Raw genomic sequence first — 15343 nt, 5'->3', positions numbered from 1 at the left:
ATTTGAATCATAAATGAAAGTAAAGTAAAATAAAATAAATCTGTGCTACAGTTCTTTCGTTTTTTTTAAAGGGCTTTCGATCTTAAAAAATGATTAGACTAATCCCAGATTAAAATTCCTGAAATGATGATTTGGCTTTTGACTGTTTCTGGACAAACGTCTGAAAAGCTATGGATTCTTCCAAATTGTTCCTGTGCTCATGGATAAACGATTCAGACATGTTTCCTTGTTTCATCTTAACTACCGGCACGTTACCCCTAAGCCCTCGGCCGTAAACAACGAGCCAGAGTCTGCTCTGAATTTAACTCTTTGAAAAAAAAAAACATCCTTTCAACTCCAGTTTTGTGACATATTGAGAGCCTTTATTATGGTAAAAACAAAAATATGGTATCACTCAGTAAATGTTGCACTTAAAAGGCTCGAATAACAGAGTGCTCTGATAGAACAGATTAGGATGATCAAACGCAGGAGTCGCGCTACCTTCCGTGACCCCGGTGAATCAACTGCTCTCTGCACTGCTGACTTTCTCCAGGCCTTGAAGGGTGTTTGGTGGAGAAAGGGCAACGCAGCCCCAAACACAGAGCCTGGAACGGAAAGCTGCGACTCAACCACAGTTTATTTCTCCAAAACATCAGCACACTGGTGGATCCAGGTTTTTTTTTTCTCTTTTTTGCATGAAGCTTCCTTGTGAGCACGCAAGAGAAATCCGACTGATTTCGCATCCTGTATGCTTGGATGGGGCTAACTTTAGCATGAATTTCACTGTGGACTGTGAGCACGCTCTGCTAGGGGTGGAAGAAGATGGCTCCTGGCTGTAAAGACATGCATCCTGTGTGTGTGTGTGTGTGTGTTTTAATAAAGTTATTGAGTCCCCTGCCAGCTAATCATAATGCTGCACACAGTGGAGTGAAGGTCAGACAAGGCCCAAGGCTCGGACTGCTTACACTGCTGCTTACTCTGCACATCAGGCATTTATCAGAGATCAGAGCTGTAACCTACAGAGAGGTTTGCATTACACTTACAGAACAGAGCATCAAAGACAAGACAAGATAATAATCAATTAATTATTCAATTAAATCTAGGGATAAATGAGCAGAAAGTCCACTGGGTATTTCTCATGATAATACACCGGACGAGGACAGGCCTCATCAGCACTGTACGGTACAGGATAGAGTAAATAAACCAAGTTTAATAAATAAATATATACATTTTTTGGTCAACTGTTTTTCTAAACTAACATACTATGTGTGTATAAATTATGTGTTTCTTAATTTACGCACACTAGCTCTTATTTTTTCAACAACAAAAAAATGATGGCAGATTTAGCCAATAGGGGGCGATATAATTCCTGCAAACGGCTACAAACACTTGAATTATAGAACAAAATGAATATGCTGTTCTGCCAAATTAAAGTTGTCGGCATATTATTATTATTATTATTATTATTATTATTATTATTATTATTATTATTTGCTGTGTATCTGGAGTATATCTCTGGAACACTGAGCATGATATTCACACACATTGAACTGCTGGATATTTATAATAATAATAATAATAATAATAATAATAATACAGGATAATATTATTATAACTATTGATATTACAACTATAAAATGTAATATATTAAAAGACCTGATGATTTTTTATTTAAATTTAGTGTTTATAAAGTAAAAGTAAAATTTAGGTGCTCTTATATCAGATAGCAAATTTATTTGTTAAATGTATCCACAGTCTGTACTGTAGGGTTAAATGTGTATACGGATATTAACACGTGTTCATTCCCGACTGATGACGATCCACAGTGCACTTATTGTTTTGGACCAGCATGGTGTTTTTGGGGCGAGGTCGACCAATGTCACTCCGTTAATTAGACATAACAAACTGCAACAATAGACTCTTAATAAAGTGTGTTTCTTGTGACCCTGGGTATAAAAGCAGAGGAGAAGAAGAGCGACGAGCAGCACTTTAATGAGGAGCTCCTTTTGTGCTCTGCGCATGCTCAGTAGCGCTATACGGCCGGCGGGCCGCAGACAGGCGCCGCTCTCTGCACAAAGACCTGTCGCACTGACGCGCGGGTGGAATCTGCGCATGCGCGAGCCCACTCCCCGGCGAAACTGTTCGCGAAAGCGTTTATCTGGGACGGGCACATTTTTGTCATTTCTCTCTCTCTCTCTCTCTCTCTCTCTCTCTCTCTCAGTGTCACACACACACACACACACGGCACTAAAACTGGCCAAATCTTAACAGCTGATACTGATAACCTAATGGACCGTGTATAAACAAAGCACACTAGATTTGTCCTAAAAAAGAAATCCTTAACGCCTTTACCCCCAACACCCACACAGAGATCTATTTATTATTTACACCATAATTTTTGGAATAAAAATAGTTCTACTGCTTGTGTCATCACTGATGATATTAAAATCCAAAATGCGTGTTTAAAAAAAGTTATATGGGAAATATATACATATATAGCATTTTGCGCAGTGGAGTAAATAGAAAGAAATATTTCAAAAAAGGGTAACTTATATTAGGGTACTGTATGATAGCCAAATAACTTATTTTACCTTGTGCTCTTTGACTTTTAATTAAGTTGAAAGGGTCTCTAAAGGTTTAGAATGAGGAGACAGAGCTAGAGATGAGAAGAATCAACAGATGGCGCAGCTGCCTTGGCTTCCAGACATTTTCAGACGCACTCTTACGCCGTAAGCTTTAAAACCTAAATTTTAAAGAATATTTTTTGAAAGTGCTTGGTAGTTTGTTGTTGAAATGATCTAGTTTGTTGTTGAAACAGCGCCTACACCAGAATTTACTTATGTTATCATTCTCTAGAAGCCTTCTGCGATGTGTGTGTGTGTGTGTGTAAATTATCTTGCTTTGCCTAAATTGACCACTTCTAAGGTTTATTAAAATTGCTCGTGTATTTTAGTATCTTATGTAGGCATATTTCTGTTATTTCTTTCGTTTTCCTTTCTTTCTTTGATCGTAAAGTCTGGTACGTGACAATACTTTCACTCGTCCGCTAATTAGTCCGTATATTGACCAACAACCACATGCCACGTCATATCAGGGTACAATATTCTGTCCAGTCACACCTGTGAATAAAGATGTGGCCAAAGAAGTGTGCAACACCTTCCTCTTTTATTGAAATGCAGAAAAAAAAATAATGCAACAAAACCACTGTAATTTACCCGAGGATGTCCAAAAAATTAGCAGAGGAACTATTTTAAAGGCTTTCTCCAAGACAGATATATTTATTTAAAAAAAAGGAAAGAAAAGAAAAAAAGAAAGAAAGAAAGAAACCTGAGATTTCCCTGTTAGTGCATCGCTGTATTTAAAAAAAAATCGCAACGCAATACAATGTATGAAATTCAGCCTTGCAAAGCAGAAAGCGAGATCTGCGGTGACACACACACACACACACACACACACACACACACACATTCGGGTTCCATACAAACAAGCGCTAGTGATAATATTCCTATACACTCAGGTAATTGGGGGGCCAAATATAAATGTAACAAATTGCAAACCTAGATAGTATTTACACGCCAATGTACAGTCTGAAATAAATTAAAACTCATCTTCAAATCCATTTCTGCTTATTTACATAGTTATTTTTGATCTTCTGAATATTACATATAAATAATTAGGGGAAGAAGAAAAAAAAAAACAAGTCCCAGATACAAGCACATAAGAAGATGATCATCCATTGATGTGGATTGTGTTTGCAGCCATTTCAGTCCACTGGGTTCAGGGTCAGTTCAGTGTTCAATCCCCGTGACCATGATTTAAACCTGGACTTAAAAATTTGCGTTCAGTGAGTCTCGAGTTTCATCCGCATCTTTCTGGAATACAGTGACCCCAAAGTGCGTTTTATTTTTTATTATTCTTTTCCACATCCCTGGCCTGTTCACACGACTTTTTTTCCCCAACCATATGCAATTCTGATATTTGATGCGAATTCATGCATTTTTTTTTTGCATCCAAAACCCATTTGAAAACTGAGCCTATATTGCGTCATTTCGGAGAGTCTCGGCCCGGCGACTCGTCCCGCTGTTTCTCCAGTCCGCTCACGAGCCTCTGTATGCTCTGCAGTTCGTTCACGGCCTCTTTGGCGGGTGTGTGCGGGGATCCGTGCGGCCCAGGTGCGGGACTGCTCTCCCTGCTGCCTGGTTTAGAGGAGGAACCCGAGCCCGAGTCTGCTTGATCCGCAGCCGGAAGGCCGGCACTGAGCAAGCTGGAGGTCGGTGGGATCTGATAAGGGCTAAAACGCAGTCTGGGCCGCGAGCCGCCCATTAAAGCACTGCGGCTGAGACAAGAAGCCACACCGCCGGCGGGTAGAGACGAAGCCGCCGCAGCCGCAGCCGCCGCCATGTACGTGTAAGGATACGGGAGGAGGCTGCCGAAAGGTGGCATGGAGATTCCCTACAGAAAGAAGATTGTGGGCTACATTATTATAGAGTAAATCATTAAAAAAAATCCGTAAAAGCTGCATTAAATAAATAAACAAGTGAACTTATTCAAATAACTCAAGTATGATTAGGTTAATAAACTCAAATCATATGTACTGCTCATTTATTCGCATAAGGCGCACGTGCTTATTACCGGTATGTTTGGGTTTATATATGCTTTAATTCTGTAGATCGTTACTTCATTCTTCAGGTGGAAAAAAGGAATAATAAAGCCACAGACAAACAGTAAAGAAAGCTTAACTGAATAGCCATCGACTGAAAGATTATACTACTGCAGTCAGATAACACAATACCTTAATTCCTGATGGTAAGCAAAGTCTGTAACCCAGCCTAGACTCTTGAAATTTGGTACTATGTGCTATATGTAAATGTCTCAAAAGATTGTGAGAGACTATTAATGGCCAAACGTACCACAGCAATTAGACAAATGTGCCCCAATTAAATGTCAGGATTGTTCATGATAAATATTATTACTTGTAATATTAATACAACACACATCGTAAATATCAGCAATAAAGTATGAAACTGTTCTTTACCTGAGATGCGAGCATGTGCTGTGAGAGGTGGAATGGGAAGGATCCCGGTGTAGCAGTGCCCTGGGGTGACAGGCCTCCGTTCTCCAGGGCACTTGCCCCTGACATTGATGCCAACAAATGCCCCATGCCCATTGTTGAGAAAGCCCCAGGTGCCATGGCGAACTGGCTTGGGTGAAACAGCAAAGGGTGCCCTGCTGCACTCAGTGGGTTAAATAAATGCTGACTGTGCAGGCCTGACAGCGCCAGGCTCTGGAGGTGATTGGCACTGAAGGATGACGGGCCCTCTGTTTGAATCAGAAGTGGGGTAAAGTGTTCTTTGCCCTCCTTCCTGGATGGTTCTGATTCTTTAGGGTTCCCTCTCTCTGATTTGTCCTTCTCTGGGTTTCTGACACTGAAAGCAGAGTCACTTTCTCTACTCGAGTCCGCATAGTCCTCTTTCTTGTCAGGGTCGGGTCTTTCTTTGACTTTTTCCTCAATACTTGACTTGAAGGGAGATGATGCTTGTGGACCGGGGCTACTCGTTCCTACAGACATTTGCTCCTGCTGCTCAAACTCTTGATCACACTCAGTGGAGTTTTTCTCATCTATAAAAATATGAGGACAAAACAACATGTAAAGATTAATATGATTAATATGATATCAGACATCTCTCTGAAGACCTGTGGCATTACAAGAATAAACAAGGCAATAAATCCTGATAACTTTTTTTTAATTTATGACACGCTCCCTCTCTGAAGACTCTGATTAATATTTCTTACCACTAATTTCAAATAGCAAATATTTATAAGAAAACAAGTTAGTCTTTGCAGAAGAAGCTACAGTTAAATAAAAATCACTGCAAGAACTTGCACTGAAGGCTGAAAAATTAATCATTGTCACATTTTCGCTCAAACCCGCTTCCTTCCTTCCATGCCAACCTTCCTTCCTGCCAAAACTGGCAGGAGGGTTTGTTTACCTCAGGCAAAAAAAGTTCCCCAAAACTTGAAAGGCAAATATGTCAATGGGATTTTTTAAAAGGCCATTCGGTTAAAAGGTGTGCCATGTAAGACCGCTGACTTATAGATTGCATTGAAAATCTGAGACCATGGTAAACCATTTTAACAGACTATTACGCCCAGGTGTATTATATATTTTGGTTTGCGTTTATATATGTAGACTATCAACATTTGAACCAGCTGATATGTGCATTGTAAGCCACTGGAGTTTTATAACAGGCAGAGAAAATTTTAACCTCGTAAACTGAGGTCTGTGAAGCATAGCGAGGGGTTCCACATTTCATTTATTTATTTATTTTTTAAAACATTTTGTAATAGTGTGGAAAATCACAACCCACCATTATCAAATATATTACATGTACTATTATCAGAGTTATATTTTCAGAGTTACGAGCCTCATTACTTGAAGTGAATGGATTCAATCCAAACCTGAATAATTCAAAAAGAACATGCTGACCTACAAATAACTTTGACCTTTTTATATAAAAGTGTTTTCTCTGAGTGGAAGGAAATAAAAATAATCAATTAATTAAATATATTTGAGTTGAGTTTAATAAAATTTAAAGAACTGCAAAGGTAATACTTTTTTAAGGATTGCTATAAATAAAATATGTATATAAATAAATAGAAAAATGAATAAATGAAAAAGTTATAGGGTTACAATGCAGTAGAAAAATTTGAAAAGGGATACAAATCAAAACAAATCCTAATTAATAACAACAAATGCAAATGATTTTTACATAAAATAAAAAATAATATATAATAGAAATAAATTGAGCTATAGTTTAAAAGGATTATGTCACTAAATAGACAGAATTTATAAATAAATTATTAATACAATATTAGAACATATAAATAATCATTATTTACATAGACATTGAGATATATATCAGTGCACACACATACCTCGACTGGACCTGCTGAATTTTAGCGGGCTTGATGCAGATCCTAGAGGTGAGTGAAGCGGCTCTCTGGTACTTGGTGGTTCGCAGGATGAAGCATCAGATTCTGCTCCGTCTCCTTTAGCACACGCCTCATCATACACACGAAGGGCAGGCAGACTTAACTGCTTCCTGAGCAGCACATCAAAATACATATATATACATGAACAACCGCAATCTCTGCAGCATGCTCAAAACACCAGTACAGTCAAATGCAGAACAAATCGTTGCCATGTCTGCAAGATAAATACCTTTTTTCTCTCCTGCCATTGCCTGTGTCTCTGAATCCTTTGGCGAAAGGGTTGTTGTCGATTTTGAGCTGCGTAATCTACGAGAAACAAAACACAATATACTGATAACTGTTTCCTGTTACAGCAAACGATGTGGAATGTGGAAATGTGGAAAGTAAAACAATAAACCCATCATACTGACGTAGTCACAAAAACAGGCCATTAAAGCCCAAACATTGCACTTTGAATTTCATACACAGTACTCAAACGTTCCCATAGTACTTTTCTTCATGTTATTATTTCAGCAGCTATACAAGTCTATCTCTAGAGCACAGCCTCAATCACAAGTTCATTAAAGACATTTTATGCACACATCCTGATATAATAAACATGTCTAATACTTTTGGTTCTCTCAATTTATTTAGCTAGAATTTAATCTTTAAAAGACAAAATAGGTTAGCTTTAATGTAAGTAGAGTGAGAAACATTTCCACACTTCTGATTCAAGTGATGGTTTGTAAAAATCTACACACCACGCGTTTTGAGTGTTTTAAAAATCAGAGCCAAAATGTCAAAAGGTTTTCAAATTATGCAAACACTCCAGTCTGAAAAGTGCTCCATGTAAACACTTTCTGCTTCGTCAGATGGAAACATTAGTGTTGAAAAATGACTTGCAATCTTTTGATCCATTATAAAGACATTCAAGATTCAATAACTATGATTAATAACAAAGTAATAGTTTGATTAATGAATGGTAGTCTAGCCAAATAAAAAAAGGATTGCATTCACTAACAATGCAGTGGGGTTTCTCAGTCTGTTTTGTCCTAGCCAAGTTACAAATTTTCTTTAATTGTGCCAAATTCAGACCATAAATAAAAAAAGAGCCTTCTCATGGGAAAATGAGAATTTCATTGCTATTAATGAATGAACAATTTCCTATAGGCCTCTCACTAAAAACTGTAACTCACCTTGTCATTTTGATAGGCAGTGACGGCTATGAAATCTGTTTCTGGAAACACATACGTCCGGAAAGTACTGTAGGGCAGCTTCAGAATGTCGTTGGCCCGAACAATATGGAACCTGGGTTGGTATTTGTGCATCGAGTTTAGGATAGTCTGGAAAAACAGAATGGGCTTTTGTTAGACCTCTTAAGTTATTCCTTATATGGTTTTAATACACCAAAACTTTGGGTTAAATTTTTTTCACACATTTTCTTCATAGGCCTATTATTATTATTATTATTATTATTATTATTATTATTGAGCTATTTATGGGCGGTATATTTATTACATTCATAACAGTTCCATAAAACTAATAGGAAAATGGTCCCAGTGGCAGTAACTATAACCATAGTTCAGTTAAACAACTAACTGATTGTCATTCACAACAACAACAACAACAACAATAATACTACTACTACTACTACTACTACTACTACTACTAATAATAATAATAATAATAATAATAATAATAATAATAAAAATAATAATAAGATGGTGATGATTATAAACAACAAATGCTATAAAAAGAAGGAGCCCAGTAACCTCCAGTGCTTGGGCCCCTAACTAAGCTGCAGTAACACTAAATTTTCTTGATTATTAAATGTTTTAATAATTAGAGAAGCTGTGTAAAAATAGTCAGTAATTATGCTCTATAGCCACTACAAGGAAAAGCACGGGTTAACCCACTGCCGCAGACTAGAAAGGCTGGCATGTGGAACGTGGTTTTCCTAGTACCCCGTGGCATTTATTTTTAAAGCAATCACTCGGCAAGCTTTTCTCGCTAAATTGCACTTAAGGGGCCGGTGGCTGAAAACACTTTGGGGATCTAACAGTTTCCTCTCGTGCCTCAGGATAATGAGATCCAAAAAGACGCCAAAGGTCGTCGTAAGAGGCCCACAGAACTCCTAATGAAGGAACCTGACTAAGATGAATCCATCGTGTGTTAATCGTACATTATCATGGCATATGCATGGGCACCCTATTAAAGCATAAAGAAGGGCATGAAATGCGTTAAAGAAGGATGTGGAACAAACCAAGCAGACCTGAAAGCAAATACAAATTCATTTAACATTGCTAAATACTGCAGTTTAAACAAACAAACAAACAAAAAGCTACTATTTGGAGCAACTGACCAGTTGTTGGATTCTCATACTAGAGTCTACCTAATTAGCTAATGTTATTTATTATTATAATAATAATGCTATTGAAGATGATGTCACGTGGCGTGATATTAATTGAAACCGCAATATACAGATAAAATAAGCAGTTACGAAATGGTTTATGGTTTTAAAAAATTTTATTAGTCTTTATAGGTTAATATCAACAAACCATTTTTGCAATCCTTTCAAAACGTCAGAATCAATAAAGTTGATGTTAACCTATACGTGGCATAAGTCTCTCTCTCTCTCTCTCTCTCTCTCTGCGTGTGTGTGTGTGTGTGTGTTACAGGCCTACATAAAAAACAAGCACATAGACTGCTGAAAAAGCAATATATATATATATATATATATATATATATATATATATATATATATATATATATATATATATAAAGCGTGATCATTTAATATCCAGCTGTGTGACCATCTTTAAACCACAAATTCATATCACTGCCCTATCAGCAACACCAAAAGCAACAAACAACCACACTGCATACGATCAAAAACACAAAACCGCAAATCACTTACGAATCCGTGTTTGTCGGATATGTTGTTGGTGAGTTTGAGCTTGTGGAAGGTGACCGGTTTGGCCATCCACTGCTCTCCAGTGGCAGGGCTGTCCGGGTGGATGTACATGCGCTTGGGCATCTCCGGGTCCGCTTTCCCCGCCACCATCCAGCGAGAATTGTGAAATTTGTAGCGACAGTCATCCGCCGCCACGATGTCCATCAGCAGGATGTACTTGGCCTTCTTGTCCAGGCCGTTCACACGCACTTTATACGGAGGAAACATTCTCCTGCGAGAAGGGAGCACATACTTTTGAAACCAATACACAGTTTGAATCAATTAGCAAAAAAATGCATGCAATATATACAGATGCATGTTTAAATGAAAAAAGCAATCAACGAAAATAAACTTGCAACTTGCAAAAATATGAAATCGCGATATAAAAAAATGTTAGGCCTTTTAGAGTCTTTAATGTAGACATCTGTATATTACAGCATGTTAATCCCAGAAACTGAAGTTCTAATTTTATTTATCAAGTCAAAAAATCGTCAGAATATTGACAGTGACAAAAAAATAGCTTTTTAAAATTAACAGAACATTAACAGAAAATAAGCACAGCTGATGCAGTGATCTCATTTACAGTGCATATAACACCCTAAAGTACATTATACATATCGTCTTCAAAAGTGATTATAAGATGAATGCAAGAAAAACAAACCAAAATAAAAACGATAAAAAGAAAACAAAAACAAACGTTCTTCCGCAGCGTAATATTATCCAGAATTGACCTTTATCATTTAAGTTATTTGTACATTTTCTAATCAGCCCAATGAACCCTTATCCTACACTGTTCTGCTAAAAGTAAACATTTATTCTTGTTTCGGTTGTGTTTGTTTTATACAGAAGAAACGCCTCACCAATGTTGGACAATAAAACAAATCAAATCATTTCTTCTTGTTGCTGTTTCCATTATATACACGGTCTTTTCTTTGCATTTAATTCATACGAATACAAAGCTAAATCATTTATGTTTGTTTCTAAAAAAATATTTCTCAGATTTACTCTGTGCATAAGCAAACTTTGAACCCTAATGCCGGTAAATTGAACCCCCTTTTGTTTTATTTATTAATTTATTTATTACATATTCGAAATATTTGCTTTTGAATGCGCTATATTTCAGCAATATAAAAAAAGCTAAATAATTTTAGTAGATTCACTGATCACCCCCAAAACACATACCCCAATCTGATCTGCACCGATTGTATTACATTTGACAAATAAATTAAAGCTTACCTTCCCGACTTGGTGATGACCATTTCAGTGCCGAGTTTATGAAACTGATCCCAGAGCTCTTTGGCCTCGAGCGTCACTTTGGGGTCGTCCTCCACCTCCTCCTCAGGCTCGAGGCTCTTTAGTGCACGGAGGTGCGCGGCGGCAGCCGCCTGCTGCTGCTGCGGGTGAGAGTGGTGATGATGGTGGCCGTGCAGCGCCGCATGCAGGCCCGCCTCCGCGGCTCCGGACAGAGCGTGCTCAGCCAGAGGCTTGGGAAGAAGCCCGAGGCTCGGGAAAAAGGAGGCGGGCTGCGCCGCGGCAAGGAACGCCGACACGGGGAAGTCAGCGGGCCGGTGCGCGTGGAACGGGTGATAAGCCATAGCGCCGGTCCCCGTGAAAACCGGATCTCTCATCGGTGCATCCACTAAAAAGGAGCGAGAATCGATACGTATATGTCCGGGTGACAAAAAGGAACAATAACCGGCTGATAAAAATCACGGAAGAGTTTCGGAGAGCGCGGCCAAGAACTAAAGCGCTGACGTTTCCGCAGCAGGAGAAAAGATGAAATGACCGGCAGGTTACTATTAGTCCGACTGATGATGCTCCAGTGCAGTGTTTAATATCATCCGTCAGAAGAGCGAAACTGACACTTCAGGGATTTTCTCCCTCTTTTCTCCAACTTCTTTTTTTCCCCGAGAACGCACCGGAAAACAAAGCAGCTCCAGGAAAACCCCAAACTCATCCGGAGCTCAGCGTGAGTTTTTCGTCTTCCACACTTGTGAGTCTTTTGCGCGTCCCTCCTCCTCTCTGCTCGCCCACACTAATGAGCCAAGCGCCTTGATTGCCGATTTTACGCGTTACAGACCAATCGCGGCGCGCGGTGGGCGTGACCTTGACAGATCGAGCCAAGAGGAGGCGGGCCGAGGAAGAAGAGGAAGGGCGATGGGGGGCTCGAAGGTGTCGGAAGCTTTCGCAGCGAGAAAACATGTCAACAGGATAAAATATTAACCAATGACATAGAGAAGATGTGGAAATCCCACCCCTCCACTACTCCCCCTCCAAAGGGCAGGCGGACAGCAGAGAGAGTGAGAGAGCCTAACTGCAGCTGCAATTCACTTCTCAAAACACAAAAAGAACAAAATAGAGAGAGAAAGAGAGAGAGAGAGAGTGAGAGACTTAGTTATTGACTTTTAGCATGTACAGCACGTTTATTTAAGAGACAACAAAACATTGTTGATAAAGGAATAATATACACATGTTCACATTAGGGCATCACATCACTGATTATACTGTGGCCTTTATAAAAAATAGTATGGATATTAATTATTGTAATATCGAGTCGATATTTATTTATTTATTTATTTATTTATTTTACAAACATACAAATATAAAGCACATTTCTCGAGAAAAGTCATACTTTCATTATTTTTGACGGACTGGATTGCAGCATGGAAAGTCAATAATGCACTAGTAATCGGTTATATCATATCCAAATACCGGACAAAGCATTATTATAATTAGTTTCCTTACGTTTTGTGATTTATCTCTCTTGTTTCATCGTTTTAGGCGGAAGCTGTCTAATCAAATCCACCAAAAATTCAAACTATTGTTTCTTTGCGCTTGGTTGCTCAGAAAGCGAAGGCGCGGCCCCTTTAAGGCGCTCCGTCAGCGCTCGCTGATTAAGTGGGACTCCGCTATTTGTTAAAAGGGCGCTTGGCGCCAGTCGGCTGGGGTCCTACAATAAGAACCTGGCCCGTGTCACTTCATATTTACCCCCTGAGTCCTCAAACGGCGCGCACCCATCCGCTCAGTGCTCACATCACCAACTACATCCACTAAAACCATATTATCAATGGGCAGCAATTAACTGTAAAAATATATTTTGAAAAAATGTGTATCTGAGAACTTTCACGTTTTGTTAACTTCTCTACACTAAAAGTGGTGCACAGTGCACGCTTAGAATGAAATGTAAACGCCTAGCCTTGAACTAGCATGTTACCCTGAACTTTTTAATAACCACATGAATTAGCCTTGCACGCGCATTAACCCTTACACCTAGCTAGAACTCTAATCATGTCCACATTAACACGCTGCAGGTGTTAATTCAACCCTGATGATTTTTTTTTATTCATGGAGTGTAGGCAGAGGAGAGGTTTTGCGCACGTTGATAGGTTATTGGTACATCAAAATGTATGATGACTTCTTGCTGCTGCACAGCACAGACATTCATTCATGAAGGTACATGACTTCATCCAGTTGTCCCGAGAGAGAGAGAGAGAGAGAGAGAGAGGGAGAGAGAGAGAGAGAGAGAGAGGGGGGCTGCTCCAGGTCTTTGCTGGTTTTTTACTACCCAAATCATTGAAATCGGCTCTTCTCGGGTTCAATCTTGAACATCACCAACTTCTTGTTTTTTTTAAAGTTATGTTTTCGGTGGTTTTGTGGATGTAACAGCTCATGGATGAAGGAGCACTAAGGAACCAGCGTGTGGAGGAGAAGCAGCGTGTGTTCTGGACTTCATGGTAAGATGGAGCGTCGCTTCTCTATGCAACTTCCACATGAAACAAAACAAAACAAAACATGACAGGTGGACTATTTTGTTGGAAGTATTCCAGTAGGAATATTTTGTGGACTGTGAATACAAATAAAACTTGCCAACACAGAAAGCAGACCATTATTTTCATTGCTTGCATATGAGTTAAATGATAGATCATTTTATATCAATTATCAGTTCATATGTTACAATAAATGATTGACATACAGTAGACAGCGAAGTTAGAAGATCCCTTTTACTAAAATGGAAGCGTTTTTATTGCTCATCACTGAAATGTAATTTCATAAATGACATAAAAAACCAACCAAGCTAAATAAATATTTTTGACTTTGCATTCATTTGTGGAGAACTTCCGTTATGTAATGTAGCTTGTGCTCAGTCTTGGTTTAGAGACTCAAGATACATTGCAAAATGATTTGACTTAAAAGGACAGACGTTTCAATTTGTGAGCAATGCATTATTTATTTGATATTTAGGAAGAGGGAGCGCCGCCAATCGCCGGTGAGTTTGCTGAGGCTGTCGGTTTTGAAATGCTCACTGAAAGAAAACGCATTAACCCCACACGAAGGAAGTTAATGATTTGCCGTGTATATGATCATCCACCTAATTATATAAACAACAGTCAACACGGCGCTCGCGACTGTTTATTTGCACTAGAGCACATGAAGCCCTGTAACTACTGCAGCCAGGGCTGGATGAACACACCTACAGTGTTGCAGCAACACACGTGTAACGTGGAATTAACACACCTACAATGCTGAACCAATGCTTGAAGTGTTTATCTGAGTCTAGAAGGATGTAAATGGAGACCGTTTGAGTGTTAATTTAAAGGTGAAGGTTTATTTCCACCTGTACATCTAAACGCTCATATATGTGGGGTTTCCTACTCATTCGCCTGTCTAATGCTGTTCTAATCTCATGCGGAAATTCAAGCAGAAATACTTTGGTTTATTATCAAACCTAAACATTATAGTCAGATTATATCTCACCAATCTGTACAGTTCTTGTATCTGGAGTAATACTCTCAAAGGTTGTTTATGTATATTTCTAACTTCAACATATGTTAAGTCGCATAATTGGACCTTAAGGTGATTAAGGATTTTTTTTTTTAAAGCTAATTAATCCTACACCTTGAAATATACACACTAAAGTTACACCCCAACGACAAGAAAAAGTACGGGAATTCGTATACTTCTCAGCTTGTGGACTAATCAGACTTCACTGCAGTGGTTTGAGCTTCATATTAAACAGGTGACACGGTAAAATCTTATTTTTTAAATAAATAGACCTTTCAACTGAAACGACTTATTCTTTCGATCATTCTTTCCATTCATTCATCTTCAGGATGAATCCCAGACCATGCCGAATGGGACGCCAGCCCATCTCATTGAAACTACACAGAATGTAATATAAGTATTAATTAGTCTATAATAATTGTAAACAAAACAACAACAACAGTACCAACAAAATGAGTTCTCTGGAAGCAATAATCAGACCATCAGTGAAATTATTTGTATAACGCAGAAGCTCATGTTGTTCATATTTTTTTTTATGCTTCTGACCTCCCCTCTTTCTCTATCCTTGCTCTAACACTATCTAATGTGATGTAAAAGTTAAAGCAGCAGAAGCAGTCAAGTAGAGTTGCACTATTCCTGAAAATGTTGAACTATCTC

General features: G+C 38.7%; 1 protein-coding gene across 1 annotated transcript; it reads right to left on the bottom strand.

Annotated features, from left to right (window-relative positions):
* Nucleotides 1-3129: 3129 nt before the first annotated feature.
* On the bottom strand, nucleotides 3130-11926 carry tbx2a (T-box transcription factor 2a). Its single transcript, XM_058383689.1, has 7 exons — nucleotides 11141-11926; nucleotides 9869-10136; nucleotides 8148-8294; nucleotides 7202-7278; nucleotides 6916-7082; nucleotides 5015-5598; nucleotides 3130-4431 (listed from the first exon to the last, which is right to left on the bottom strand). The coding sequence occupies exons 1-7, from the start codon at nucleotides 11530-11532 to the stop codon at nucleotides 4024-4026; spliced, it is 2043 nt and encodes a 680-aa protein (XP_058239672.1). The 5' UTR covers nucleotides 11533-11926; the 3' UTR covers nucleotides 3130-4023.
* Nucleotides 11927-15343: the final 3417 nt, after the last annotated feature.

This window comes from Hemibagrus wyckioides, linkage group LG28 (assembly GCF_019097595.1).
Source record: "Hemibagrus wyckioides isolate EC202008001 linkage group LG28, SWU_Hwy_1.0, whole genome shotgun sequence".
Lineage (NCBI taxonomy): Eukaryota > Metazoa > Chordata > Actinopteri > Siluriformes > Bagridae > Hemibagrus > Hemibagrus wyckioides.
The sequence above is the reverse complement of the archived record's forward strand: the minus strand, read 5'-3'. Positions and strand labels throughout refer to the sequence as shown.